Source organism: Pelodiscus sinensis, chromosome 1 (genome assembly GCF_049634645.1).
Source record: "Pelodiscus sinensis isolate JC-2024 chromosome 1, ASM4963464v1, whole genome shotgun sequence".
Lineage (NCBI taxonomy): Eukaryota > Metazoa > Chordata > Testudines > Trionychidae > Pelodiscus > Pelodiscus sinensis.
This window is the reverse complement of record NC_134711.1, coordinates 40,997,637-41,023,770: the sequence shown is the minus strand read 5'-3', so window position 1 is coordinate 41,023,770 and position 26,134 is coordinate 40,997,637. Positions and strand designations below refer to the sequence as shown.

Genomic DNA, 26,134 nt, shown 5'->3' with positions numbered 1-26,134 from the left:
CATTTTATTTCAGCAGTAAAAGGTGCTGCTTTCCACTAAGGAACAAAACAATTCCCCTCCTCTGTAGGCAATTATTTCTGCAGTACCAAGTTTCCCTGGAGAATTACCATATTCCATTGTAGTATTTAATACATACCATGCAGGGTTCACACCCACCATCATCACCATTTTCAGAGCAATTCTCTTGTGCAAATTCCATTTTTCTATTGATGTGGCCAAACAAATTACTCCAATTAATAGCAAATGAAAATCTTTGAAATAAGACGATGCCACCTGAAATCAAAAGCAATTTGTTAACAAAACGGATGCTTTTTATCTATCATTTTTAATAAGAGTAAATTAAAAACGATCAGCCTCAACTGACATAAGTTTAGGGCATGCACTATAATATGTGCTGGGAAGGTCCAACTTGGTTTTAATTAGGTCAGTGCTATTGCTTAAATCTGTGTGAACCAGATCATCAAACACACTTCACATATGATGACCTAAGCCAGGGCTACTCAACTTTGGAAGCCCTGTGGGCCACAATGATACTCACAGCACATACCACGGGCCGCAACTTAAGTGTGGTTGCATGTACATGCAAATATATATGCAAATAGATTATTTCACACTGATGGTCATGAATACAAAGATTGAGGCAAGACTACACAACACACAGGCCCCATTTAAGTCTGTTCTGCCGATATTAATAACATGCAATATTTACCCAATTTCCATTCACATGACAGCACTTTTAATGAGCAATGACAGTCCAAGAAATTAACTACTAAAACGCATCTCAACAGAAGACCATTATACTGACTTGTCATTATGGAGAGTGTTCCCAGGGAAGGCCATGTTCAAAGGATCCCACCCATGGACTGTGTATTAATCCCTGCGTAAACCAAACTGCACCGTGGGCCACAAACAAACAGGTTGCGGGCTGCATGTTGAGTAGCTCTGACCTAAACTAAAGGTGAAAGCCTGCTACAATAGTCCATTTATTCTTTAATCCATCCGGTGACCTCTCCAAGGGAGATACTCTGAGATGTAAGGATTTAAGTAGCAATGAGCAACCCAGACTAGTGAATGGGCTGCATGAGTGGCCTTCTTTCCTCTCAGTGGCTGCAAGACTGGCATAACCAAGATATTATCCTGGGACAGGATAGTTGTGCTAATTGTGCTTGCGTACCTAGAATTTGTGGGGTGTGCTAATTGAACCATAGCAGCAATTGATTGGATGGCTCTCACAGTCAATGTTGCTTGCAATCAGCACTCACCTCACTTCACGTGCCCTTGCTTTAAGTGTGTGCCATTTTAGTAATTCTGATAGGAAAAGAACAACGTGGAGGGGAAGCAGCAGAATCTGGCAACTCTGCATGTGGACAACAGTCAGGGCCGACTTATCCATTAGGCACAGTAGGCACAGTGCCTAGGGCCCACAATACTTTTAGGGGCCCACGAAAATGTTTTAATTGCTTTTAAAATCAGAAGAAAAAAATGAACTTTTAGGGTAGAAGAAAACGTTTTAATTTTTTTCTCACATCAGAAAAAAATTAAACTTTTAGGGCCCATGAAAATCTATTAAATTTTGCCTAAATCAGAAAAAAAATAAAATGTTGAAGTATTTAAAGTTATATCAAAAATAATTTTTAATATTTTTTTTATGGAGGAAGGGGCCCACAAAGGCAAAAGTGCCTAGGGCCCAGGAAAGTTATAATGCGGCCCTGGCAACAGTAAACAAAATGTCTCGTGGGCCACACACATAACCCCAAAGGGCTGCATGCTGCCCTTGGGCCGCAGGTTGCCCGCCACTGATTTAGGACATGTTCCTACAGCGCCTATCACAATGATGCCTCGAGCTCAAGACTATTCACGTGTTTAAATGTTTTTCTGGTTTGAGATCAACTGCTATCAGTTCCCATCAATATCAAGGTAGATGTTATTGGGCCTTTAGTCTGTTATAGTTCAGATGTATTGTAGTGCAACAATAACACTTTGCACGCCCACAGCATTTTTTCATCTATTAATCTCAGAGCACTTTGCAAAGGGAGATAAATGCGTCTTCCACAGATGAGACAACTTTGTGCTGAACAATAATTCGTGCTGGCTTCTTCTGCAGGTTTGAGCCTGAGGTGGGACCAGCTGAATAGAACTTGGTCCAGAAAAACACTTAAGCCACGTACTTCTCTTTGAGCATGCAAGTAGTACTGAGCTTGGTGCCCCATTGTGATAGGTGCTAGAGAAACACATAGTAAGAGACAAGAGATGAAACTGCAGCATTACACCATTCTTGTGGATTCCATAGCTTATGGTATATAATATGGGCAGTATAAAAAGATAGGGAAGAAAAGGAAGGTTACCTCCTTGGATGCCATAATACCAAACATTGGGAACATTAAGGCAGGAAGTAAAGCCGAAACACCCAGCGGCAGAGCTTCTGTGAGCCAAAAGATCGCAACTACGAACAGCGTGTATGCACATTCTGCTTCCTAGAATACACAAGACATCATTAAAAACAAGATTGCCTTCATCTAATACACAACCCTACAATGGTAGAGGGGACCAATCTAAAGCCCACTGAAATCAACAGGAGGACTCCCACTGACTTCACTGGGGCCCAAAGCTTAACTGTACTTAATATTACCATCAGAAGCACCATGATGAAATAATAATATTCTATGCATTTATTATTTTGTTTATTTTTCCCTATTTATAAACACACATCATTAAAGAGACATGCCTACCATTTGTTCCAGACACTTCATGAGATATTTTGAAACTACAATTAAACAAGGAGGTTATGTCAGGAACCTCCTTTCACCCAAGAATTAAAATGAATCATACCCCCAGCAACTAAAAATACCCTTTTGATCTTTGCCTAGAGCACTCCCATGCTGGCAGTGAGTAAAATCCTTGCTCTGCTCAAGATAATGAGATTTTGCTATTGACATACATGGGGGCAAGGATTTCATCTAGTCTGCTTTCATACAGTCATCCTTATGTCTTGCAGTTTTAACATGTCTTTCATTCAAAATACTGAGTCACTTTACCTTCACTTCTGAAATGTGGCCACTACTTGGGCTCCAAAGCATACACAGGAGAACACTTTAAGGCAAGAAATGAAGCAAACACAACGGCTACGTCTACACTGGCATGATTTTCCGCAAATGCTTTTAACGGAAAAGTTTTCTGTTAAAAGCATTTGCGGAAAAGAGCGTCTAAATTGGCACGGACGCTTTTCCGCAAAAGCATCCGTGGCCAATCTAGACACGCTTTTGCACAAAAAAGCCCCGATCGCCATTTTCACGATCGGGGCTTTTTTGCGCAAAACAAATCTCAGCTGTCTACACTGGCCCTTTTGCACAAAAGTTTTGCGCAAAAGGGACTTTTGCCCGAACGGGAGCAGCATAGTATTTCCGCAAAAAGCACTGATTTCTTACAGTAGGAAGTCAGTGCTTTTGCAGAAATTCAAGCGGACGGTGAAGACAGTTGGCAAGTTTTTCCGGAAAAGTGGCTGATTTTCTGGAAAAACTGGCCAGTCTAGACATAGCCAACATAAGCTATTGAAGTTGTAGAAGGAATTGGGATTAGTAGAATAAAATTACCAAAATTGGACTTTGGCCAAACCTGCTTTAAGTATGCACTGAAACCAAATGCATTTTGTTTCATTTGCAGTTCCTTTAGTCATATTTCACATAGCACTCACTTACATTTCTGCCCTTGAAAACAGGACGATATAAGCTTTCTTACCATGCAAGGTCAGGAAAAGAAAATGGCATATGTATGCACAGAGGCTAATACTAAAAGATGTGTCTTTGGGGAGAAATGATAGGATATGGATCTTTTTACATGAGGAAAGCTGGTTCAAATCCATTCATCTGAAGAAGTGGGTTGTTCCCACGAAAGCTTGTGATACCATCTGCATATTTTTTTTAAGTTTTAAAGACTAACACAGCTACCCCTCTGCGAATATTTCTGAAGGAGACAGTGAATGATTTTTTTTCTTTTTTGGTTGTGTAATCCTATAATGGGAGTTCTCCATGGAGACTCAGTGACCTCTGAACTAGACATTTACGAGCTATCATATTTTCTACTGAGATCAGATCAGTGCCAAAAAGAAGTACCAGAAAAACCCTTATCCACTGTAATTATTCTGCCAACGTGGAACTGGCATACCAGGAGCCATTCAAGCCTCAGAATTTACTGACCTGAAATGACTTCACACATTTATTTTCAGTTTAAAAAAAAAAAAAAAGATCCCTGCCTTTCACTGTATTTGTAGGTCACCTTGGGAGCTTGATATGTTATCCTTGTATGATATTTATTTATATTAACATGTAGGTAACCTGACCTGAACTTGAAGACATGGGTCATGTCAGATCAGCATTTTATTTGACATGGTAACTTTTTCAATCACTGAACTCAGGAGACCTGATTCTTGTTTACATGTAGGCCCCTTTTCACTACACAGGAAGTACAAAGGGGCCTTAAAGTGGATAAAAATTGTATTTATTGAGGCTTAGACTGAAAACTCTTCAGAGCTGGGAGTTTCTTCTTATTCTATGCTCTAAAACAATGGAGGAGTGCACCTTTTCACTATTACACACCTCTCAACATTTCAAGGGGCTAAAGCAGGAAACAGTGCCACGCCGATTTGGCCTATCCACTTCACCATAGACAGAGATGGAAGGTCAGCTGAGCCAAACTGGAGTGGTGCTGCTCCCTGTGCACCAGGTCACAATGCCACTGGGCTTGGAGGTCATTTTTAATGGGCAGTCCCAGAGCAAATTGCTCCATTCCCTCCCATTTGGGTCTGCTAGTGGAAAAGGTTCTGGTTCAACCAGGACAGAGAGTTTGAGTGGTCAAAGCAGGGTAGTCCTGCAGAACCCAGGACTGTCAGACGGTCTGCCACTGCTACACAAATGTTATTGTTATATTTACTCCCTTCTTCAGATTCTTTTTACATAGTGGTGGAAAAGGACCTTACTGAAAATGACAGTCCGACTCAGAGTCTACATGCCTATGTCTAGACTTGGCCTGATACTTGGATATAAGACTAGGTCAGTATTTTCACCTTGCAAATACTTTCAGATATAGCAGTACACTCCTCTTTTATAACTATAATCTACACCAGTGCCAGCAATGTACATGTGCTGTACTGATATAGTAAAGGCACAGTCCCTGCCTTAAAGAGCTTATAGCATAATTCTAACAATTGAACAGCAAGCTTAACAACTCACGCACATCAGGCTAATTGCCCTTGGCTTACATAAGTAGTACCAAGTGAAACTCCAGAGAACTCACTTGAGTGAGATAGAGAAACCAGGATGCCTACAGGATGGCAGCAGCAAAACGGGGGAAATGATAGTCCACACTGAGCCATCTTGTCTGCAAACTGTAGGGTAGCTCTGCATTGGATGTATTATGATCAACAGTGCTCTGCTTCCTCACAGTGCTCAGTTCCTGCAAATAAGGGCAGGATTTTGCCCTAAATTGCTCATATGTTCAGCAAGTGCTGGGACTTGGCATGTACTCAGAACTTCAGTCCTGCACACAAGTACAGTTTGCTTTTTAGTTTATTAGCAGTCAAAAAAGAAAAAGTTGAGAATTAACATCCTGTAAAGTTATGCCAAGCACTATGGGGTAACAATAATTGGCTGAAGGTACAGTCTAGCACCTATCTGCATCCTGCAGAGTTTTGCATGGAAGAAGTGCATGAAAGCATATCACAAGTGCAGGTGGGAATCTGGGTTTTGATAGCTAGAGAAGTGATAGTTGGGGCTTCTGACACTCACGGAGATGTGGGAAGGTTTGGTTTTTTGTAGTTGATCCTGGGGAGGGGATGCATCTGCTCTTTAAAATCCTGATTCAGCAAGATAAGTGAGTGCAGGGAAGCCAAGCTCCTGGGAAAGGGGGGGAGGCGAATGCTCTCGGAAGGGGTGAAGCGTCATGGAGAAGGGCATGGCTAGGGCAACCAGCCCTCAGCACTACCCAGAGCGCACAGCATTGGTTGCCCACAGCCGTTAGTTGCCCTGAGAGCCACCTGGAGCAGTCCAGTGGTGATATAAGGGTCCCAGGGCTCCAACCATCCTGAGAAGTTGGAGCTGGTATACAGTCCTGCAGCTCCTACATACACACACACCCTGCACAGGCAGGTAGCAGGGGGGAAGGAAGTCCCCGGCGAAGTGACAGACCGGGCATTTCAGGAAGCGCACCAGCTGTTTAGGGGAGGGGAAGAGCAGCCTGCATGCTTTCTGAGACTCAGGATTCCCAGGTACTGGCCCCAGCTGTCTCTGTCCCCTTCCCCTGGCCACACCCCACTCCCATGAGTACCCTGCTCCAGCACCCTGTCTGCTGCCCCCACCAGCACAGTTGGGGCCACATTAGTGAGGCCTGGGGGTTTTTGGAGGAGCTTTTTTTTTGTTTTTTTGCATCTCACTTGTGTGGCCCCGACTGACTTTTCTGTGGATCAGTGACCTCAAAACAGGTTCCCGCCATTCTCATAAATAAAGACAACGCTGAAACATTTTGTGTTTCACATAATATTTTATTTCAAAATGAAGCCTGGCCAACAAGCCCCCAATTGGGGCCAAGCCCCCATCTGGCTGAAGTATCATAACACTCCTGCACTCCACAGACTGCAAACGTGAGCCTATCATACACTGGAACCCCCTGTCCTGAGCCTCTCACAGCCCCAAACTCCTGCACCTCCACAGCCCCAGTCTTCTGCCACAACACTCCTGCACCATCATGTGTCCTGAGCCCATATTCCCATCCTCCCTGCCCTGAGCCCCTCATGTACCCTAGCCCAAACTCCTGCACCCTCACAGCCACAAGCCTGCGGCTTGCTCAGCATCCCAACCCTCCACCTGACCCCAACACTCTCCAGCCTGGAGCCCCCTCCCTGAGCCAGCATCCTCTTCTCTACTTCCTCCTGCACCCAAATTTCCTCCGAGAGCTTGCACCTCTCAACCCTTCCCAGTGCTTTTTTTTGTGAGTAACAATAGCAGGGGAGACAGAGTGAAGAGTTGGGGAAAAGCTGTTGAGCCCCCCCCCCCCAAAAGAGAGGGCAAGGCAGTGAAGACCCAGTGAAAAGTTGTAAACAAAAAAAAGCAGCCATGTCCTGGGATGGTGTACCAGCACCTATTTCCCCCAGCACGATTTGGTTTTTTTTTTGTTTGTTTTTTGGGTTATTTTGCTCAACAACTTTGCCCCGGCTCTTCACAGCTATTGTGGCTCTTCGTCTGGAACGGGTTGCCCACCCCTACTTAAATCAGTCTCATGGCTCTTTTCTGAACTCTCGCCTATTATCCACATCCTTCTTGAATTGTGGGCACCAAAACTGAACACAGTATTCCATCAGTAGTTGCGCCAGTACCAAATATAGAGGTAAAATATCTCTCTACATTTAAGTGAGATTCCATTAATCATGCATCCAAGGACTTCATTAATCCCTTTGGCCATTGTGTTGCACTGGATGCTCAAGTTCAACTTATTATCCACCACAACCCCCAAATCTTTTGCAGAGTCACAGCTTCCCAGGATAGAATCCCCCATCTTTTAAGTGCAGCCAACATTCTCTGTTCCTAGATGTAAACATTTGCATGTGGCATTATTTAAATGCATATTAATTTGTGGCCACTTTTACTAAGTGATCCAGATGACCCTGTGTGCCACTTCCCCAATTTTTATGTGATCTGCCAACTTTATCAGTGATGATTTTATGTTTTCTTCCAGTTCACTGATAAAAATGTTAAGTAGCATAGGGGCCAGAACCTACTTTTACAGTATACCTGCTCAGTTGAGATTCCATGTTTACGGTCACATTTCAAGATATGACATGAATGGGGCAGGTCACACCTATAGAGAGGTATTTTAAGTAAAACAATACAAATTCTTCTGTTCATTAATTTAACATAAGTTAATTTAATATTCTGAAGGTGGTTTTTCATAGTCATGGGGTATAGAACCATTTTTAAAAACTATAGATTCTGGAGAACACTTACATGATCAGTTCAAAAGAAGGACAAATATACATCAATGTATGTGGCTGCACAACTATATTATTCTCTGGCTCCTGAGAAAAGTATATATTGGCTAATTCTGGAGAATTCTGGCCGCCTTCCAAAATTCATTATGCCACTGTAGCCCTTCTGCCGGGTAGGCCTGGCAGGAACCAGGGCTGGGTTCAATATCTTGGGGTCAATCTCACAAAGAACCGGCTCGAGCCCCCACCCAGTGATCTGGGAAATTCACGCACCCCTAGGTGCCTCTGAGAGGCAATGCTTCCCCACTCGCAAGCACTGAGTCTGAGTGTAGGAAAAGAACATTTAATGAAACAGAGGAAGAATTCATACGGCATTAGCTTGGGGAAAACACCACAAACAGAGTTCATAACCCAAACATGAGCCCCCACCCCAGCCAAGATTCGCCCGAAGTCCACCGACTCCCCAAAAGTCTCTGTCCCCACAAGTCTCTGTGCCACCCAGAGTCCCAAAGTTCACCCGCAGGGTTTCACCTCCCAACCTGGGTAGAAATGGGGGTGGGGAGATAGATAGGGGGCACCTTATACAAAAACTCCGCTACGCTTCACCAGCTGTCTCGTCCCACACCTCTGGACGCTCCGCTGGGCACCTGTCGCCACTTCTCGCCTGCTGCCGCTCCACGCCACGCCACTGGTCGCCGCTCCTCGCCTGCCGCCGCTCCATGCCACGCCGCTAATGGCCGCTCCTCGCCTGCCGCCGCTCCACGCCACGCCGCTGATGGCTGCTCTTCACCTGCCGCCACGCCACGCCACGCCGCTAGTCGCCGCTCCTCGCCTGCTGCCACTCTACTGGTTGCAGTAGGTCTGGCTCTCAGCCAAACCAGTGATTTCAGCTCTCAAATAAATCCAGCTTTCACTGGACTAGCAAACAAAAAGACTCCTCAGTGAGTCTGCTTTAGGTCTGTCCTTAAAACAAAGGGGGAAAGGTGCAGGCTGGGCCAGTCTTATAGCTCACACCTGGTAGGTGTGAAGCAGGCTGACTCAAGTCCTTTAACCCTTTCCCCCAGCTCTGTTCTCTCAACTCTGGAAGGGGGGAGGCTTGTTCTTCCGAGACCTCTTACCATGATGGTGGTGTCTCTCCTGCAAGCACTGGTGGCATGTTTGACAGTTCCCACATTTAGGGGTAGCATGATTAGTGACCCCCACAACAGTCCCAAATTATATACAATTCTCCACATTCCATTCCAACACTGACCCTCCATCAGCCCTGGCTGAATGGGATTTACATAGCCACACCTTGGATTCTCTCCTGAGCAGTATTTACATGTCAACAGTTAACAGTTAACAACCTTGTAGAGCTAAACAACTGTAGTGGGCACACCCACCCCTCCTTTCAGCTGGCTGACAGCAAGCAGCAGTTCAGCCCCTGCTTACACCACCATGTTCCAGTGTGGAAGCCACTATTTTTTATAAGAACTTGTACATTGCTTAGAAATGAACTATAGACAAGTCTGTTTACTATAGTAGGGCTAGTATCATTGCTCTTTATTAAGGTTGTGCAACATTTTCTGTTATAAGACTTTGTGCTCAGTCGCTTATTACTTTACCAAAGTTTAAGCACTGACATTTTTCCTGCTAAGTTAATTTTTTTTTCTAATTATAGCCAAGGCAGTTTAGCTGTTCAGAAGAATAAGGATGGCAAAAATGCATTGTTTTGCCCATATTAAAAAGTTCTAGTAACCTTTTCTTGCTCTGTCAGTTCAAGTGTGAGAAGTCTGTGTGGTGGAGCTAAAGGTTCCAACACTATTAACAACCCATGTGGATGTCAACATAATTCCATATGACAGAATTTCTAGGGGCGGGGTTCAGTTTGCTTTTTTAGAAACCTAGGAAATCACACACAAAACACTACAGTAAAAGAACATTATTAAAGATGCAAAGTGCAAGTATTCAAGAAGTTAAAAAACGCCAAAGTTAAGGTCACCCATGCAACATTAGTTTGTCTTGCCCTCATGTATATGCATTAATTACATTTTAATTACCTATACATTTTAATTACATATACATTACAGGATCACATCGGTTTCCTTAGGACCTCTGTCTCATTTAGTATACAGGACAGAACAGTTGTAAATCATGTCAGTATGGTGTGGGACTGTGGGGCCGACAGCCTTGCCAGACCCCTGCGAAAGGTGTGGGGAGGTCTTGGCTCCACACTCCCAGGAGTAAGGTCTCAGTTGGAAGGGACGGGGCTAAGAGCAGCCAGCCCAGCCGGCCCACAGCATAGTCCACAGCACATACTGCACCACAGCACCCCCTAAGTATCCGTCAAAGCCACCTGGAGTGTGCCACACTGCACTCCAGTGCCGATTTAAAAGGGCCCAGGTTCTCCATACGTCACCACTTCTGCAGTAGCTGTGGCAGCAGCCAGTAACACCAAAACCTTTTGAATGGCCAGGCCCTGGGGCAGTTGTCCCGTTTGCCTCCCCTGTGGAGAGCCTGGTGCAGGACCTCTGATTGACTGGTAGCAGAAGGCGTGCAGTGAATGAGGCAGGGATTGCAGAATGAAAAATGATGCCTCATGGTCAAGGCAGTGTAATCCACCCTGGAGAACTGGAGTCTATCCCTTCTTCAAGCACAGAATTCACATATGATGCTGGGAATGTGATTTAAAGAATACTTGTCACAACTGATCACTAAGGGTATGTCTACACTACACAGTTAATTCAAACTAACAGACGTTAGTTCTAATTAACTTTAATAGGGGCTATACATACAAACCGCTAGTTTGAATTTCAATCAAATTAGCGGAGCGCTTAATTCAAACTAGGTAAACCTCATTCTACGAGGAGTAATGCCTAGTTCGAATTAAGTAGTTTGAATTAAGGGCAGTGTAGCCACTTAATTCGAATTAGTTGGAGGCTAGCCCTTCCCAGGTCGCCCTGGTGGCCACTCTGGGCCAAACCAGGGAAACTCTTCTACCTCCCTCCCAGCCCTGGAGCCCTTAAAGTGGCTACAGTGCTTGTGCCAGTTGCAAGCCTGCCAGTACCCAGCCAGCAGACTCTGCACCTGGCACAGCATGAGCCAGCCACCTCCTGCCACCCAGCCCTCAGCCTCTTCCCAGGACCAGGCTGGCGGCTCCCAGGAACCGGGCCGGGGCTGCAAGAGGCGGGCGACCGCCTGGTCTAGTGTGGAGATCATGGACTTCATTGAGGTTTGGGGGGAGGACTCCAATGTCCATGACCTCTGCACTAGGCACAGGAATGTGGCTGTCTAGGGCAGGATAGCTGCCAGCCTGGCCACCAAAGGCCACATGCGAACCCAGGAGCTGGTTTGTCTGAAAATCAAGCTGGTCCAGTGAGACCCCCAACCCTGAGCCCTGAGCTTAGAACAGCCGTACTAAGAACGGCCGTACTGGGTCAGACCAAAGGCCCATCTAGCCCAGTAACCTGTCTGCCAACAGCGGCCAACACCAGGTACCCCGGAGGGGATGGACTGAAGACAATGATCAAGCAATTTGTCTCGAGCCATCCATCTTCAGCCTTTCACAAACAGAGGCCAGGGACACCATTTCTATCCCCTGGCTAATAGCACTCCATGGACCCAACCTCCATGAATTTATCTAACTTCTCTTTAAACTCTGTTCTAGTTCTAGCCTTCACAGCCTCCTGTGGCAAGGAGTTCCACAGGTTGACTATTTGCTTTGTGAAGAATAACTTTCGCTTATTAGTTTTAAACCTGCTGTCCATTCATTTCATTTGGTGTCCTCTAGTCCTTCTATTATGGGAACTAATGAAGAACTTTTCTTTAATCACCCTCTCCACACCACTCATGATTTTATAGACCTCTATCCTGTCCCCCTTCTGTCTCCTCTTTTCTAAGCTGAAAAGTCCCAGCCTCTTTAGCCTCTCTTCATATGGGACCTTTTCCAAACCCCTAATCATTTTAGTTGCCCTTTTCTGAACCCTTTCCAAGGCCAAAATATCTTTTTTGAGGTGAGGAGAACACATCTGTACACAGTACTGAAGATATGGTGTACCATAGTTTTATACTTCCCCTCCTCCTTCTTCCCCTGGCTTCCCCCTTCCAACTCCCTTCTCCCTGGTTTCCACCTCCCCTCTTCCTCCCTCTCTCGTCCCCTCTCCCACCTCTTTTTCCCAGTCTCTCCAGAGGTTAATCCCCTCCCCCCCAGTTTTGTTAAATAAAGAGAGTTTATATTTTTGAACACGTGTCCTTTATTTTTTACATCAGGAAGGGGGGCTAGGGAGGGGTAAGTGGAAGGAGGTGAGGGAGGAATGGGGCATGAGTCCCTGATGGGGAGGACCGGGGTGGCTCTGCAGGCTCCTCAGGGTGGAAGCTCTCCTGCAGGGCCTCCTGGATCCTGACAGCTCCCTGAGTTGCCCCCCCAGATGGCAGCCTGTGGCAAGTGCTGCCGGACCGATGGCTGAGTGCTGTGATGTGCCGAGTGTGGGCACTCAGGGCACTCCAAGACAGGACTGCTTTGCTGTCCCTCATCGAGTTAGACAAGCAAGCGGGGAACCCTGAGAACTGTCTGTCCGGGGTGGGAGTCGGGTTCCTTTAAGCACAGCCCTCGGCTAGACTGAAGCAGCATCTCCACATCCTAACCCTAACCTGATGTCCTGCTGACACTGGTTCCGGCCAGCCTTAACTTCGGTTCAGGGTCCACTCAATGTGGAAATGCTATTTCGAATTAGCAAAACGCTAATTCGAATTAGTTTTTAGGTCTAGATGAACTAATTCGAATTAGCTTATTTCGAATTAACTAATTCAAATTAAGTTAGTTCGAATTAGTGCTGTAGTGTAGACATACCCTAAGGTTATGTCTACACTGGCATGATTTTCCAAAAATGCTTTTAACGGAAAAGTTTTCCATTAAAAGCATTTTCGGAAAAGCACGTCTAGATTGGCAGGATGCTTTTCCGCAAAAGCACTTTTTGCGGAAAAGCATCCGTGGCCAATCTAGACGCGGTTTTCCTCAAAAAAGCCCCGATCGCCATTTTCGCGATCGGGGCTTTTTTGCGGAAAACAGTACTGTGCTGTCTACACTGGCCCTTTTGCGCAAAAGTGTTTCGGAAAAAGACTTTTGCCCGAATGGGAGCAGCATAGTATTTCTGGAAAAGCACTGATGATCTTACATGAAATCGTCAGTGCTTTTCCGGAAATTCAAGTGGCCAGTGTAGACAGCTGGGAAGTTTTTCCACAAAAGCAGATGATTTTGCGAAAAAACTTGCCAGTCTAGACACAGCCTAACTGAGTGTTCCTCATTTGCAGGAGTCTGGCTTGGGATCCGGGGTATAATTTGCGTAAGTTCTGAGCATGGTGCTGTGAAAAAGAATTAATTAGTATTTATGGAAGTGCTCAGATCCCACAATGATGAATACCACAAAAAAGTTCATGGGGAAAGTAATAAACTGTTTTCAGAGCAAGGTTTGCATGGAGTAAATAAGGCCTTGAACAATACGAAGAAAGCAAACCCTTGAAGCCTGCTCTTCTAGGCTACGTCTACACTGCAGCGCTATCTCGGGATACCAGCTGTAACCCAAAATAGCTATTCCGCATCTTTTGAGCAATCCCAAAGCATCTTCTGAGTAAGCCCATTCAAAATATAACAGGCTCACTATTCTGACATCCCTGTAAACATCATTCCACAAGGACTAAGGAATGTTTTGGAATAACAATTTATTTTGAAATAAGTGCTGTGTAGACAGAGCCAAATTTTGAAATAAGCTATTTCATAGTTGACTTGAAATAAGTTATGCGCCCCTAGTGAGCACCATCTATTGACTGAAGGGGGCACCTATGGAAATAATAATGTGAGCATGTAAAATCTATATCAGAATCAAATACACAGGAGCGGGCCCCATTAAATCCCTCCATTTTCTAAAACCTTAGTGCATGATTTCGCTATCTTAAAAGTGTTCTTTTTATAGAGCTTTTTTGAGTTATGGTAAAACTATTGCAGCCATAGATCTCAATTACCCTTTTGAACAATATTCATATATTTGCTTTCCAAATACTTTACAGAGAAGCCTTCTTATAGGAAACTTAAAAAAAAAAGTTCATGAGAATCAGTTCTCTGTGCTGTAGCCATATTATACTACTCTCAGTCACAGAGATTTTAAATAAAAGAAATTGATTAGGTAATGAGATGCATGTACTCATGTATCCACTTTATTTCTTGAAATTTTTAACCTCCCACCTCCTCCTCACAAGCTCCTCATCTTGGGAGAAAAGGGAAGCTTATGCCATAAACAAAACCTACAAATAAAAGTATCCTAGATTGTTGATCCTGTTGCTAGAAGCCCTCTTTTTAACCCACCAAAAACATCTAGCATAGCCAGCAGCAAGCTTCATCACATTGCCCTACCAGTGTACTCCATTCCTAACCTGGAGCCCTCCTAACCCGGAGTCATAGCTGGCTGACTGTGCATGTTCTTACAGACTTTGGCTACCTCACACAGACTGTCAGGAAGGATGCCAATTATAGTTAGCAATGATGACACAACAATTAGATGTTTTCTTTAATATAAATCTCAGCTCTTGCAGTGAAGATTAGCTGAAAGGTGGTGAATTAATTTTTTTTTTTAAAAAGCAGTTGCTAAAAAATTGCTGTCTTTCCAATGACCATTAGGTGCTTTAAGTTCCCATGGCAACTGGCCAGCTCAACTGGATGGTGTAGAGGGAATATGGACACACCTTCCACCCTGCCCCCTCCTTGTCTCTCCGTGATAGCAACATTGAAGGAACTGGGGTACTTTTTATAGCAGGGATGCTAAAACTATAAATTCTTTATGTGAAGGAATCCTTGCATTCAGCTGCTGCCTTATCTCTAGAACATGTAGCTCCAGAGCTACTGGCTGGCAATGCTCCGCACCTGCACGCACGCTCTGCATTCTCCAGACACAGTGCCACTGGCCTCTGGTATGGTGAGCCAAAGCACAGAGGGTTTCGGGTTCCTTCTATTGCTCATGCCTCTGCACAGGGCTAGCCATAATCTCATGTTTAATTCTGACATATTCAAACAGCGATTCTTAATTTAACCCAATGTAATACCCATTTTATTAGTTTAAAGTGGTTTGGGTCATGGTCAAAGTTCTCTTCTGGTGCAAATGGATGCTCCTCCACTGAAATAACTGGATGTAGGCCAGTTTATACAGACAGAGAAATTGGCTCCATATTTACAATTATCTGTCCCTGACTCTTTCATTTTTAAAGCAGTGTCTCAGGTTTTTTAACCTCAAAATATATACTTTCTTCCCTAGAATATGTTGCTTTGATGGAGGACAAGAGACAATTCAAATCAATACAGTCCCGCTTTACGATTAAGATTAAGATGATTAAGAGTACATTTAGTACATCCATAAAATTCAGCTCACTTTACCACTCAGGGAAAACTCTTTTCAGGAACATTATTATTGACTTCTAACACAATACACAAGAATGGCCACATTTTGTCAGTAATAACCATGTTACTATTTTCCACAAAGACAAATTCAGTTTGGTCCTACATGCTCAGTAAATGCAAGGATTTTAATTTAAAGTATTGATCTTATGTGCAACAATTAAGATTTTTTAAAGTGTGAATTGGGCTTTTGCTATTAGATTACACAAAGCGTTTTTTCCCCTTTAAAAATATTTGCTGCAAATGTCATATGTGAGATTCAAGCAGAGACATTTGAGATTAAGTGTGGGGCAAGGGAAAAGATCCTAGCTGAAAGGAAAAGGTTTTAAGTAACTATAGCAATGGACAAATATAAGGACTATATCAGTTTTATAGAAAGACATGCCTAGCCTGTGTAGGTTTAAGACCAATTTCTTCTCAAATATGAGTTAGCCAAATCTGTCAAGAGGAGCTGGAGCACTTGGTCTTGGTTATGGGCTCCAGGAACAGAGGCTTAGGGGAAGGTCTGTTATGAGTGCAGTAAGGAAGGATGGGGGAGCATGGTCTTCTACTGATTTTGCAGAATAGCTCAGATAAGAACATAACATTTTGAGACAGATGACTGAAACAATTTTTTGCAAGTTCATTCTTTTCAAATAAGAGATGCAGAAATACCTTGTTCCAGATCTCCAGTCTTCCAAAGAGACTTCTATGGTAAAAAGCAAGCCAAACCTTGCTCTTAAAAATACAACACAAAAATTGTCTTTGTACATCTTGAAGGGACAAAATAAAGGGCAACCCCCCATATTGTTCCCTTTTTAGTTCCTCTCTACTGTAGTACACTACAAATAGATTGAGGTACTTTATTGTGTTCAAAATTTAAAAACCAACAATCAGTATGGGATTTTCAGATCAGGTAATGTGATTTGGAGTCCAATTCCTATAGTTAGTGAAAAATCTCTTAGCCATCTCAGCTTAAGCAGAAAAAACAGCTGTATACAGTATCACAAATTATTGTCACTTTGCTGTGAAAACACTGCAGTGTGATGAAAATAATCCCTGACACAAACATAGTTGAGAATCTAGCCATTTTGAAAGGCTGTGGAAAGCTCACATAGCATACAGGCATATAACAATTGCCTCTAATACCACTTGACTTACTTTGGTTTGAATGATGAGAGGCAATGGAAGTAAAAGCAGTGGAGTGAAGAGAATCAATAGGAACCTTCGGTAGACCCAAAGCTGACTGAAAATCTTCATTGCTGAGAACTGGTGGCTTAGTTTTCTGGTAGAAACTACCAACAAAAAATCAGATGGCCCATAAATAGTTGACTCTGATTAATATTTCTCTAAACTATCACCTTTAGCCTTTGCAACAGACTGATTAGTCAAACTGAGTTAAAAATAAATCTTACTTTTTATTGTTTTAGTGTCCTTACTAACAGTAGGAAGATAAGATAAGACTGGTGTTCACCAGTAAACCCCGGGCCTTGAAAGGTGCCCTGCATTTGAAGTGCGGTAGTCTTCCCATTACTTTCTTCTCCTCCCTCCCTCCCCCAGCAATATATTGTTGTAACTGAAATAGGGCTTAGTGCATGAGATCATGCGAACTATTGAGAAAGCACTGATCTGAGAGGAACTGATGACACCCTCCCTTCCCCCCACATTCTTATAGGAGACACTTGGCCCATTGTAAGTTCAGGCCCAAGGACAGGTTATATCTCTGCGCTTGACTCTTTATTTATGTTAAGCTCAAGCCTACTCTGTTTTAAAGGGAGCCCAAGAACTAACAAGAACCACAGACAACATGTGATCTGGCAGATGAAAATTCTTTATCTAGCAAAGGCACTTCCAATACAGTTTTACTGTTAGTGAAAAACACAGACTTCATTGGCATGAGCATGACATCCGCTGGCATTTTTGAAAGACATGATTGAGAATAAATGCATAGAAAATGCAAAGTTGAATGGAGTGTGACTCTAACATCCCATGGCCTCGTACATCCTGTGAGAAAAGCACTCCATTCAGAAAAGCTTTGCCAGCTCCCACTGCCACCAATCCATTTTCATGTTCTTGACTTGCTGCACAGAGTGATTGGCAGCTGGAATTTAATAATCCTCAGCCCTTAAATAGCACTTTTCATCCTCAGAGCACCAAGAAAGGTAAATATCATTATCTCCCTTTTACAGGGGAGGAAACAGAGAGCTAGAGGGACTCACTTGAGGCTGCACAGCAAGCTTGTAGCAGAGCCAGGATGTCTCCTGCTTCACTGCTACAATTGGTGCCTCCTGCCAAATGAGGGGTGATGTAAAGAGGAAATGGGATTGTGCTATGCCTTGTTGAGGTGTGAGTTCTCAGAGGTTATGTCTAGACTACAGAGCTTTTCCAGGGTATCTTTGGTATCCCAGAAAAGCTCTGCCGCATTCAAGGAATGCATCCACTTTTCTGAAAAAAAAAAGTCAAAAAAGCGGACGTGTTTTGTTGGCATCCCTGTAAACCTCATTTGACGAGGAAGAAGGGATGCTCTGAAAGAGGGTTTTTTGGTGACATTTGGCCCCCATGGGCCAAATGTTGGAAAAGCCTCTTTCAGAAGAAAAGTAGAAAAAGATACCCAAATTGCAGTTGGCAATTTGAGTATCTTTTTCTGACTTTTCTTTGTAGCGTAGACATAGCCTGAATAGCAGTGGAAGGGACAGAAGCAATAGACATTGGAAAAAGGCCAAGCCATTTCCTAATTTAGCCATTGGAGTGCAGACAGTATTATCCACCTTCCTGTCCATGTATTTAAGCCTTTCTGAACTCACAAGCAATACGACGTCAGAACTGACTCTCTGACCAGCTGCAGGATTTAATATGTATGGACATATATGCATACGAGGGGAATGCAATCTGGTGCACTTTAAACCCATGCTTTTTTTATTTTCCTTTTTTCTTATCCTTCCCCCTCCTCTGCTTCTCACTCCAGCAAAATTCCATTATGAAGAACACCATTAGAGTGCAAAACAATAAAATTAAACAAATAAAAATAAAAACCAACTTGAAGAACTATCAGAAAAAAACAACTCTATAGGATTTTCATAAAATGTGATTTAAGAATCTGGAGCAGGGTTAGGTCTTGGCAGATGAGTGGCTAAAAACATTTAGTTCATATAGGTTTCTATGATCTCTTTAGTTTGATTTTCTTAGCGCTATTAGTGAATTGTAATTGTCCATTTTTTCTTCCAGCTGTTCTAGGACTTCAGTGTCTCCATGGACATTCAAGAGCAGCTGGGAAAGAGATAGCAGCATAGGGGACTGCATTGGCAGCTTTTGAAGAACCAGCTCAGAAATCACATGAAGCCCCATTTACCTCCTGTGACCCTGTGATCCACTTCTCCATACAGTGGGAGAAACCACTTACACTTTATGCTTAGCTATGACCTCTATCTCTGACTGTAAAAAACATGGCTTGCATCCAATATATTCCAGAACAACATTCTTGTAGGATAGTTCATTAACAAAACATTTTGCCCTTTAAAATCTTGCAGCTGGAAGCAAAGTGGAAGCTCTGTGAGATATTAATTACAATACATTTTATAGCTTCAGCGAAGCTGGCTGACTAGGTCATGTCAGAGTATAGTCAGGTCAAATCACCTGTGTATTAACAAAGCCATTTGTCTTTTGGGTGTTTAAACTTCATACAATTAATGGGATATTATATAAGTTTTTTTACTTATCTTTCCTTTCATAATGTAATAGTAAACATCTACAGTGTATATAGCCCCATAACTAAATAACTGAGTCATTAAAGAAACCGTGGGAAATACTAATGAAGGATTTGATCTGAAAAAGTGCTACGTCCTAGGCAAATGGCCATTGTGGTGATGATGTGAGCTCAGAAACTCAAAGTGCATTCTGCATTCAAAGCCCATCTGGGTAGAACCCATGTCAGCTTGTCTTCCATGAGAAAATATTAAGATAGAGTCAATGAAAGATCCTTTATCTCTGGACTGTTTGGATTCTAATGGCAGAATAACTGAAGAGAGAAGACTGAGATTTCCATGTTATTGTGGATAGTCCCAAGAGACTTTTGGGCAACTTGACATTTGGTTACATCTGTGCTACCTTTTGGAATTATAAGCCGTGACTCACATGCACATATATTTTACTAGCTTTAACTTCTCAATAACTCTCCTTTCTTTTTCTTAGCTAATAATCTTCTCGTTAGTTTACTACAGCATTGACTGCCAACATTGTCTTATAGATCTGGATTTGCAAGTGATCTGGGGGTAAGTGACTAGCCTCTTGGGACAGAGAAAAACGTAACATGGTGTGATTTTTAGTTTTAGTAACCTTTTAATCACAAAGTCCAGGTTGTCTTGGTGGCAAAATGAGCTGGAGAGAGTCTGTGGCTCCATGGTGAGACTAACATAGTGAATGAGGAATTCATGTTCACAAATAGAAAGTTGGGAATAATTTAAAAAGGGCTAGAGTATAAGATAGAGAATATCTTAGTGCCTCTATATAAATCCATGACACACATCTTGAATACTGTGTGTAGATGTGATAGCCTCATTTAAAAAGAGATATTTTGGCATTGGAAAAAGTTCAGAAAAGGGCAATAAGAATGATTAGGGGTTTGGAACGGAGATTAAAAATCCCGGGACTTGTCTTAGAAAAGAGGAGACTAAGGGGGGGGGGCTATGATAGAGGTCTATAAAATCATGACTGGTGTAGAGAAAGTGAAAAAGGAAAAGTTATTTATTTGTTCCCATAACACAAGAACTAGGGGCCACCAAATGAAATTAATAGGTAGCAATATGGCCATTCTTATACTCACATTTGATACTGACTTGATGAAATCCAGTTCTGTAACATATCACAAGTTGGGGGTATCTGCCCTTGTTTTCTGAGAGTCTGTCCTGAAGCAGGCACTCACGGTTGTGAGCTACTCCAAACAGTGTTACAACTCATAAGAAAAGCCATATCGGATCAGATCATAGGTTCATCTAGGCCAATATCCTATCTTCTGACAGTAACCAATGCCAGGGGCCCCAGAGGAAATGAACAGAACAGGTAATCTCAAGTGAACTATTCCCTGTTGTCCATTCCCAGCTTCTGACAAACAGAGGCTAGGGACACCTTTTCTGCCCATCGTGGCTAATAGCCGTTGATGGACTTAACCTCTGTGAATGTATCTAGTTCTTTTTTTAACCCTGTAAAAGTCCTCATCTTCACAACATTGTCTGACAGGGAAAATACCACAGGTTGACCGTGTGAAAAAATACTTCCTTTCCCAATCTTATTAATCTTTAGAACAGGTGTTCCATACTGTTAACCATTATTGTTGCCCTTTCTGAATCTTTTCCAATCCCCAAATATCTTTTTTGAGATGAGGTGAGCACATCTACACACAGCATTCAAGATGTGGGTACACTATGGATTTATATAGGGGCAATAACATATTCTTTTTCCCTTTTTTAATGATTTATAACATTGTTTGCTTTTTTGACTGCTGCTGCACACTGAAAGGATGTTTTCAGAGAACTATCCACATTGACTCCAAGAGCTCTCTCTTGAGTGGTAACTGCTAATTTAGTCCCTATCATTTTGTTCACATAGCTGGGATTAGGGTTTCCAATGTGCATTACTTTGTGTTTATCAAAATTAAAATTCATCTGACATTTTGTTGCCCAGTCACCTAGTTTTGTGAGATCCTTTTGAAGACCTTCACAGTATTAACTATCTTGAGCAGTTTTGTATCAGCTGCAAATTTTAGCACCTCACTGTTGATCCCTTTCCCCAGATCATTTATAAATATGTTGAACAGGACTGTATGGACCCCTGGGAGACATCACTAGATTATTTTCTTCATTTAGAATACTGCTGACTATTTGTTCCTACCCTTTTTAATTTACACACACATGGACTCCCCCTAATGTCTGGGTGATACCACCATGGTTGAAGGCTAAATGTATATCTGACCCCCTTTGTTAGTCTGAGCGCACTTCCCTGTCAGAGCTCAGGTCTTAAGCCTTCATATCTCTGGGTGGGATTCATGTGATTCTCCAGCTATTAAGTTATAGGCCGCCTGTCCACCAACTGTGATTACTTAGCAAGCCCAGCTAGATTTCACCACATGATGAAGTCTGTTCCCTCATGGGGACATTCTAACACCATTGTTGCTCATCCCAAGTTTCCAGAATGATAGGATCCCTCCACCTCATGCTGGTTCTCTACACCAGAAGTTACAGTCCTACCATTGGCATACCGTGGCAATACTGAGATTTACCATATTTGTACCCTGAGAGCTGCATGGGTTTGTCTCATTCATCTTCAATGTGTTAGAAATTCAGCCTAAATTCCATCCAGCATATAGCCAGTTACTTACTCCACTATATAACTATTTGTCGCACAATAAGAAGCAGTTGAAGAAACAGATCATGGTCTCATATTTTCCATCCAGTTTAGCCACGAGGGGCAAAGGAATCAGGAACTGCCATCAGAAGATGTTTAATTGTGAGGGACAGCATCAATACCACATAGGAAATTGGTTTCTAGAACATCTCCCTGTCTGTACAGAAACCTGGGATACACAAGACAAATTCAGAGTGATAACAACAGTGGCAAAGTGGATGCAGGTATACTGAACATTAAATCCATGTGCAGCACCAGCATAATTTGGACACTTGCTATTTTAATAGCAGGATGGCCATACAGGCTGGCTACGTCTACACTGGCCCCAAATTCCGGAAAAGGGATGCAAAGCAGGTAAGTCAGAATAGGGAAATCCGCGGGGGATTTAAATATCCCCCGCAGATTTAAATACACATGTCCGCCGCTTTTTTTCCGGCTTGGGGAAAAGCCGTAAAAAAGTGTCTAGACTGGTGCGATCCTCTGGAATAAAGCCCTTTTCCGGAGGATCTTTTATTCCTACCTGAAAGGATCGCGCCAGTCTAGACGCTTTTTTACGGCTTTTCCCCAAGCCGGAAAAAAAGCGGCGGACATGTGTATTTAAATCCACGGGGGATATTTAAATCCCCCGCGGATTTCCCTATTCTGACTTACCTGCTTTGCATCCCTTTTCCGGAATTTGGGGCCAGTGTAGACGTAGCCGCTATGTTTATGCTATGCTGATGCGCATACTTGAGTACTGGACCATGTACATGATCAGATGTGCCTGTAAGGAGAGCACATCTGATCATGTACATAGTCCAGTACTCAAGTATGCGCATCAGCATAGACATAGCCTGTATGGCCTCCCTGCTATTAAAATAGCTGTTGCATACAACACTATAAACATTTCTCATGACTGGTCACTTGCGGCCTACGAATTAGTAGCGATCAAGTATTCTTAGACATATAATCAGGCAATGTCTACAGCAGTGTTACTTATGACGTGCACTGCAATGCCTAGGCACCATAGGTTGACAAACACGTATCATTTGAACCCTTGATATTTTTTAGATTAAATCCTGAACACTATTGCTCCTCCTGTGTGACAATGTATCTAATAGCGTTGTTATTGCAAGATGCTTACCCAGCTTCTTATGGATGTACTTACCCGTTGCGATCAAATCCCCCTCACTTTATTCATACAGCTCTCATTGTTTTCCATGGCTGTTTACATTAGAAAAGAAAGCAGCGTTAAGACCTTTATGATTTTGGGTTTGTTTTTCGTACATCTCCTTTTCTAAAGTTGTGAGTTGCTTGAGAGTGTTGTTAAAAAGCGCATGGGCACACGTCCCATGCTGTGACTCATCGATGTGAGATTCGGGGATTCCCACTTGGCTCTTCTAGCCATTCCTTGCTCAGCAGGCTTCCCTACAACTCTCTTTCTGGGCTGCCCTGGATGCAGCATTCTCCACGGCTCTCATTCTAGGGGCTGTATTGAAGAATCTTTTAATATGTTTCTCTTTTGCCCTTCTTCTAGATATAGAAGGCCATTTGCCTTGGGTAAGGGGCTCCTCCTGTAGGTAAATCCTGGAAAACTTTCCAGGTTGCGCTGCAAGAAAGCCTTCCTACTCCCTCCTTGATGGTCCTGCACCCCATCAAGGTCTAAGCAACCAAGTATATGTCACACAAGGCACTATTTCTGGGCTGCCATCAGGAGACTCTAGGTCATTAGACTCGAGCACAGACCAGTGTATGGACTTCTAACCCCTTACAAGTTCAGATCAACCTATAACATTTTTCCTAGAATGTGATTTTCACTGTTTATTAATCATTATTATTTGTTAATATTGACCATATACTGGTGCTCTGTGAATACAAGAGTCCCTTATGAGCTAAGACTTTTATCCTACATTAGTGGACCGTTACAGCAGTGCAGATGCCTCTTATGGTGAAGGTGATTGCCTTCAGGCCAAAGTGTCTGCCTACATATGTAGATGTGATTGTAGAATCAGTGCCTGAACTTTTTATGGCATAAACAATCTAAGATGTTCAGTCTTGTACCAATTGGTGCAAGTTTGTTCTGTGTATAATGAGATACACACTTTTGTGGAGTATATATTAACTTGTATGCCTTCCTCCATTTTTATCAGCTCAGAGTGCTAATAATGTTTGTTGTTCACTTAGGAAAAGTCTTCAATAAACTTTTGTTTGTAATTTTGTTTTTTCCAAATGGTACATAATTTTGCAGCAAAACTTGAACTACAAGAATGTAAAATACAAAAATCAGAATCCAGAGTCATCCTAATCAAACACCTTTCTGTGCTACTAATTTTTCAAAGTAGCATATGCACACTATAGAGAAGCCTCAAAATTAGTCTGAGACAGGCTCCATTAATGTGGACACGCTACCTCGACTTAGAGCTCCAGGAAGCACTGGGGAGTAATTCCTTTGAATGATTCTGGGGAGCAGTTATTTCAAAATAGCAGCAGTGGAGAGTCCACATGATCTCTCTTTCAAAATAACTATTTCTAAAGAAGTGTTATTCCTCGTGGACAGCAAGAGTTATTATTTTGAAATAATCAGCCCATTATTTTGAAAGAACAGGCTTGGTAGTGTGGCTGCTCCACTTGATATTTAGAAATATGGTGACTTATTTCAAAATAACTCCCTAGTGTAGACCAGGGCTTTGAAATCATCTACGGCTACAATCTTATTGGATATCAGAAAATGCTTCTGATTGTATAGAATGGCACTATTTATTCTAGAAAGCTGTTTGTTTGTGGGATCTTCTTCATTAAAGTGAAAGCTGTTTTGTACAATCATCCATCAACAAGAATGTGAGTCAGTATCATTATATAAGATAAATGTCTTTAAGAGATGAATCACCAAAAAGGGGAATTTACAGCATCTCCGTCATATTTTCTTGTTACTGTAAGAGCCCTTAACCATTGCAATTATTTCAAGTGATCATAGTTAATTTTAGGCCACATAAGCCATAGTTATAGGCAGCATCAATTATGGCATCATAATGACAAGCTAAGGTTCATGATTAATTCAAATATATCCATATTGTCTTTGTCTGAGTTGTTAGATCAATTTGTGTTATGTCAAGATACAATATTAATTGGAGAAAACTCTGAGCTAATACCTTAGAATGATTTATATTCAGCACAATCAGTTAATCAGCTTCTTCTCTTGGAAACCCATAGGGATAAAGAATCTTGGGGAAGAATACTCAATTGATCAAAGTGAAACAGCAAAATTGAATCCAGGTAACAGCACTCCATCAAATGAATTATTTAAAAAGTTTCAGCAAATGAGTCTCACTATGTATTTCTTTATATCTTTCTTGATGGGTAAATTAGTAACACTAAGACCACGTCTACACTTACCTATACTTATTGATGCTCTGGAGGTTGGTCTTCTGGCATTTGATTTAGCAGGTCTAGTAAATCGAAGACCCCCATCTGCACAGTACCCCTACTCCTTGAGAGGAGTAAGGGAAGTCAACTGTAGAGTTTTTCCCATCAACTTCCCACTGTGGGGATGGCACCAAAGTTTGAATCAAGGAACATTAACCACAGCTACACAATTAACTTACCTGGAGTAGTGTATCTTAATTTGAACTTCTCCCCCTGTGTAGACCTGGCCTAACACATTGGTAGTTCAAGTTTAAGTTACCGGTAGTACTTTTCAGACTTATGCTGGGGAACTTTTCATACAATTCCTATTGAAAGTAATGGGAATTGTGTAGCTGAAATCTTCTAGTTAGATTTGAAAATCTCAGTTTGTGTGCATGTGTGTGCACATATGTGTGTGTGTGGTGACCAACTAAAAAATTCTTTAAGAGTGGTTACATTGCTAATAAAATTCCTTTGGAACATTCCAAGGAACTGAGTAGGAAGTTTGAAATCTATATATTAAAGGAATTAACTTGATATTTTTGAAAATTGCCAGATTATTAACACACAGAATATTGTGGCTTCTATTGTCAGTATTCCTGCCACACTAATTGAGTGAAAAACTTGATTGTGAAGGGTAAATTCTACTTGCTAAAAATCATTTGCACAGATTATATTTTCTAATTTCTACAAAAAAGAGTTGAAGGAGAGATCAATTGGGGGAAAAAAACCTTGTGAAATACTTTTCCAAATTACCAATGCTTAAGTGATGAAAATCAGGCAATGTAAAATAACCTCATCTTCACAGAGTTAAACCAAACTTATTAACACATAGGCTGTAGTTAATTTGCATGACTAGAATATTTCCAACCAATCATCTTATGATAAGTCTCACTAGATTCTGGAGCAAATCCATCGAAGTGCAATAACAAGCAATGAACAATTTTTCATGTCAAAATCAGGCATGATTTTTCTTGTTTCCATCA

At 42.3% G+C, this 26,134-nt stretch overlaps 1 protein-coding gene across 2 annotated transcripts in view; it reads right to left on the bottom strand.

The window, feature by feature from the left end:
* SLC13A1 (solute carrier family 13 member 1) overlaps positions 1-26,134 on the bottom strand; it is a 101,901-nt gene that overhangs the window by 38,752 nt on the left and 37,015 nt on the right. The window contains exons 2-5 of one of the 2 annotated variants that reach the window (XM_006122583.3): positions 22,915-22,970; positions 16,533-16,666; positions 2,346-2,474; positions 137-273 (exon numbers count right to left, since the gene is read on the bottom strand). In XM_006122583.3, the coding sequence (XP_006122645.2) occupies positions 137-273; positions 2,346-2,474; positions 16,533-16,631 (365 nt within the window). In that variant the 5' untranslated portion in view covers positions 16,632-16,666; positions 22,915-22,970. The remainder of the gene's footprint in view (positions 1-136; positions 274-2,345; positions 2,475-16,532; positions 16,667-22,914; positions 22,971-26,134) is intronic. The other variant, XM_075928698.1, reaches the window with a different exon arrangement.